The 5,000-nt window shown below is 43.2% G+C and overlaps 1 protein-coding gene across 1 annotated transcript in view; it reads left to right on the forward strand.

Moving 5' to 3' along the window:
• The window catches only part of LOC123502631 (cell wall protein RTB1-like), a 79,354-nt gene that overhangs the window by 26,840 nt on the left and 47,514 nt on the right, over nt 1-5,000 (forward strand). The window contains exons 2-7 of the mRNA XM_045251796.1: nt 534-1,300; nt 1,367-1,501; nt 1,890-1,925; nt 2,017-2,072; nt 2,210-2,334; nt 3,293-3,337. Of these exons, the coding sequence (XP_045107731.1) occupies nt 534-1,300; nt 1,367-1,501; nt 1,890-1,925; nt 2,017-2,072; nt 2,210-2,334; nt 3,293-3,337 (1,164 nt within the window). The remainder of the gene's footprint in view (nt 1-533; nt 1,301-1,366; nt 1,502-1,889; nt 1,926-2,016; nt 2,073-2,209; nt 2,335-3,292; nt 3,338-5,000) is intronic.

Consider the following 5,000-nt stretch of genomic DNA (forward strand, 5'->3'; position numbering starts at 1 on the left):
TCTCTCTCTCTCTCTCTCTCTCTCTCTCTCTCTCTCTCTCTCTCTCTCTCTCTCTCTCTCTCTCTCTCTCTCTCTCTCTCTCTCTCTCTCTCTCTCTCTCTCTCAGCAGCTCATCAGTGGTGGGTGGGGTGGTATAGGGGGCGGGAGACAATTTTCACATTTCACACGTGGGCTTCGCAACATTCCCTGGCAAAACACAATCAGGATTCACCAAACGTTTCCAGGAGAACCACCGCCACCACCACCACCACCACCACCACCACCACCACCACCACCACCACCACCACCACCACCACTATTGCTACTGCCACGACTGTCTATACCAAAACAAGGATTATGGTTTCAGTACAAGTTTCAGAGAGAGAGAGAGAGAGAGAGAGAGAGAGAGAGAGAGAGAGAGAGAGAGAGAGAGAGAGAGAGAGAGAGAGAAGCATATAAAGAAACAAACATCACTTTTCAACTCTACCAAAATAAAAATATAAATAAATAAATAAATTACCAAAAAAATATTCCAGTAACCAAACTCATTCCAGGCCATTCCAGAGACCATTCCAGAGACCATTCCAGAGACCATTCCAGAGACCATTCCAGAGACCATTCCAGATACCATTCCAGAGACCATTCCAGAGACCATTCCAGATACTATTCCAGAGACCATTCCAGAGATCATTCCAGAGACCATTCCAGATACCATTCCAGAGACCATTCCAGAGACCATTCCAGATACCATTCCAGAGATCATTCCAGAGACCATTCCAGATACCATTCCAGAGACCATTCCAGAGACCATTCCAGAGATCATTCCAGATACCATTCCAGAGACCATTCCAAATACCATTCCAGAGACCATTCCAGATACCATTCCAAATACCATTCCAGAGACCATTCCAGAGACCATTCCAGATACCATTCCAGAGACCATTCCAGATACCATTCCAAAGACCATTCCAGATACCATTCCAGAGACCATTCCAGAGACCATTCCAGATACCATTCCAGAGACCATTCCAGAGACCATTCCAGAGACCATTCCAGATACCATTCCAGATACCATTCCAAAGACCATTCCAGAGACCATTCCAGATACTATTCCAGAGACCATTCCAGAGATCATTCCAGAGACCATTCCAGATACCATTCCAGAGACCATTCCAGAGACCATTCCAGAGACCATTCCAGAGACCATTCCAGAGACTATTTCAGAGACCATTCCAGAGACCATTCCAGAGACCATTCCAGAGACCATTCCAGAAAACATTCCCTCTCAACCCAAAGCCAATTCCAGCATTCCACCATTCTAGTATCCCAGTATTTCCGCATTCCAGTATTCCAGTTTTCTCCCTCTTTCTCTCTTTTTTACTTTCAGCCTGAGTCAGTTCCAGCCTTCCAGCATTCCAACATTCCAGTATTCCAGCATTCCAGTATTCCAAAATTCCAGCATTCCAGTATTTCAGTATTCCAGCATTCCAGCATTCCAGTATTCCAGCATTCCAGTATTTCAGTATTTCAGTATTCCAGCATTCCAGCATTCCAGTATTCTAGCATTCCAGTATCAGTATTCCAGTATTTCAGTATTTCAGTATTCCAGTATTCCAGCATTCCAGTATTCCAGTATTCAAGCATTCCAGTATTCCAGCATTCGTATTCCAATATTCCAGTTTTCTCTCTCTTTCTTACTTCCAGCCACAGTCAGTTCCAGCATTCCAGTGTTAAGATATTCCAACATTCCAGTATTCCAGTATTCCAGGAACCAAATTACCGTTCCAGCTCTTCATCTCCATTCCAAATTGACATGAATTCCAGCTTTCAATCACCATTCCAATTTTCCAGCAACATTCTCCAGAATTCCAAAGTTTTTTATTCGTTTTCTTTTCATGTTTATATTCCAGGTTCCAGATTCCAGGCTCCACAAAGTTCCAGGATTTGTAAGGGTTTATATTCCAAGTAATTCCAATTTGAGGCATTCCAGATTCCAATATTCCTGATTCCTGTTTCATTTTGGTGTTCATATTCCAGGTTTCAGATTCCAGGTTCCAAGTGTTCCAGGATTTTGTACTGGTTTATGATTACAGGTAAATCCAGTCTGAGAGGCATTCCAGATTCCAGTTTTATTTGGTGTTCATATTCCAAGTGGTCAAAGATTCGTCTGTGTTTAAGAGTTTGTTTGAATTCCAGATGAAATGTTTGAGTTCCAGGTTCCATATTCCAGATTCCAGTTTTGAGATTCCAGCATACATTCCTTATAACCCAAGAGAGCTATTCACTTCCAGGCGTGTCTCACTGTTCCAGGATAAACTACCCATTCCAGGAACACATTTATATTCCAAATTCCCAGTAGGCCTCCAGAATTCCTAAAAAGATCTCTACATTCCGAGTATTCCAGAACATTTTTTTATCGCTATATTCCAAAGCATTCCAGTCTTGTAATTCCCAGATTCCAGTTTCATTCTAGATTCCAGTTTTCATTTTACGTCTGATATTCCAAGTAATAAGCCAAGTTCCAGATTCCAGCCTTTCATTCCAAGTTTCAATAGCATTCCAGTTCCCAGAGTAGCGTTTCATTCTCACTCCAGCATTCCAGCATTCCAGGTTCCAAGTTTGAGTAGTTTGTGGGTTTCCAGATTCCAGGAAGTTCTCGAGATTCCAGTTTCGTTGAGTTCCATGCGCTCTATATTCCAGAAAGTTACCCATATTCCAGTTTCGTTATGTGCATTCCATATTCCAGGACCATTCCAAGATTCTGTTACTAAATAGCATGCCATAAGATTCCAGAAAATAAGTCTCAATTCCAGTTTCCAGGATTCCAAGAGTTATATACATTCCAGATTCCAGGAAATTGTACTTGCATGCATTCCAGACTCCAGAATATTCCAAGATTCTTTCATTAAAATTGCATACCATAAGATTCCAGAAAAATTACTGTCTCCATTCCAGATTCCAAATTAGAGGAGTTACATACATTCCAGATTCCAGGAAATTGTAGGTGTATCCATTCCAGATTCCAAAAACACACCAACATTCTCCATTCCTGAAATCCGTGCCATCTAGATTCCAGATTCCACAAAATTATATACTCCATTCCAGATTCCAGGATTTCAGAGGTTAAATACATTCTAGATTCCAAGAAATTATAGTGGCATGCATTCCAGATTCCAAAAACTCGCAAGATTCTCCATTTTTATTCCAGATTCCAGGATTCCAGAAGTTAAATACATTCCAGATTCCAGGAAATTGTAGGTGCATGCATTCCAGATTCCAAAACCTCACCAAGACTCTCCATTCCTGATTCCAGATTCCAGGAAGTTCCAAAGATTCTACAGTTCCCGTGGAGAGTTGTGTATGTGTGTGTGTGTGTGTGTGTGTGTGTGTGTGTGTGTGTGTGTGTGTGTGTGTGTGTGTGTGTGTGTGTGCGTGCGTTCCAGATTCCAGGCGACATTCCAGGGCGGGTAATCCAGAGAGGCGGGGAGCACAGCAGGGGGGGGAGGGTGGCGGGGGATGGGAAAGACGATTCCAGGGAAGCTTCCAGAATGATAAATTGTTCCAGCACAGCCTGTATCCGGCTCAGAGAGAGAGAGAGAGAGAGAGAGAGAGAGAGAGAGAGAGAGAGAGAGAGGAAAGAAAAAAAGAGAAGGAAAATTGACCAAATATTAAAAAAAAAGTTAAAATTTGCAGTTCTGGAGAGAGAGAGAGAGAGAGAGAGAGAGAGAGAGAGAGAGAGAGAGAACCCTGTGAAACCCCATCAATAGCAGAAACAAACAAACAAACAAACAAACACATACAAGGGAGTCACTTGTATATGCCTACCAGTAAATCAGGTCTCTCTCTCTCTCTCTCTCTCTCTCTCTCTCTCTCTCTCTCTCTCTCTCTCTCTCTGGAACTTAAGGTAAACAAGAAGGGAAAAAGAAAAAGAATGAAAGGAAGAGAGAGAGAGAGAGAGAGAGAGAGAGAGAGAGAGAGAGAGAGAGAGAGAGAGAGAGAGAGAGAGAGAGAGAAGGAATGAAATAAAAAGCAATAATAAATAGAAATAAAAGAAAAAAGAAGGAAGAAGAAAGAAAAGGAGAAAGAAGGAAGAGGAGGAAAAGGAGGAAAAAGAAGGAAAATGGAGGGAAAAGGAGGAAAATAGAGGAAAAGAAAAATTGATAAAAACAAGGAATAGAGACAAATAGAGTAAAGATTAATACAAAAGAGAGGAGAGAAAAGGGTGAAACAAACGAAGAGGAGGAGGAGGAGGAGGAGGAGGAGGAGGAGGAGAAGAGGAGGAGGAGGAGGAGGAGGAGGAGGAGGAGGAGGAGGAGGAGGAGGAGGAGGTTCCAATGCACAACACAATCAAGGAGAAAATAAGAAACACGAACAGATAAACAAACACGAACAGAGAGAGAGAGAGAGAGAGAGAGAGAGAGAAACCAGGAATGGGAATGGGAATGGAGGCATCACAGACCACACGATTACCCAGAATCCTCTCCCACTATTACCTCTCAGCGGGAGAGAGAGAGAGAGAGAGAGAGAGAGAGAGAGAGAGAGAGAGAGAGAGAGAGAGAGAGGTAGGAAAAATAAAGAGAGAGAAACTGCACTACCCTCCCTCAATTTCCCTCTCCTCTCTCTCTCTCTCTCTCTCTCTCTCTCTCTCTCTCTCTCTCTCTCTCTCTCTCTCTCTCTCTCTCTCCCAAGGCCAGGATCAGACTCGGCTTGTGAGAGAATAGATACATTTCATTTGAAGGTGGAGGAAAGATAGGAGGAAAAAGGAAATAAAGGAGAGAAAGAGAGAAGAGGAGGAGGAGGAGGAGGAGGAGGAGGAGGAGGAGGAGGAGGAGGAGGAGGAGGAGGAGGAGGGTTATCTTTGGCTATTGTTTCTAGTCCCTCTTTCATTCTCCTCCTCCTCCTCCTCTTTTTCCTCCTCCTCCTCCTCCTCCTCCTCCTCCTCCTCCTCCTCCTCCTCCTCCTCCCACGTCTATAACTTTGTTCCAAATTATCATTATTTTATGGTAGCGTTGTTGGGTGGG

This window comes from Portunus trituberculatus, chromosome 12 (genome assembly GCF_017591435.1).
Source record: "Portunus trituberculatus isolate SZX2019 chromosome 12, ASM1759143v1, whole genome shotgun sequence".
Lineage (NCBI taxonomy): Eukaryota > Metazoa > Arthropoda > Malacostraca > Decapoda > Portunidae > Portunus > Portunus trituberculatus.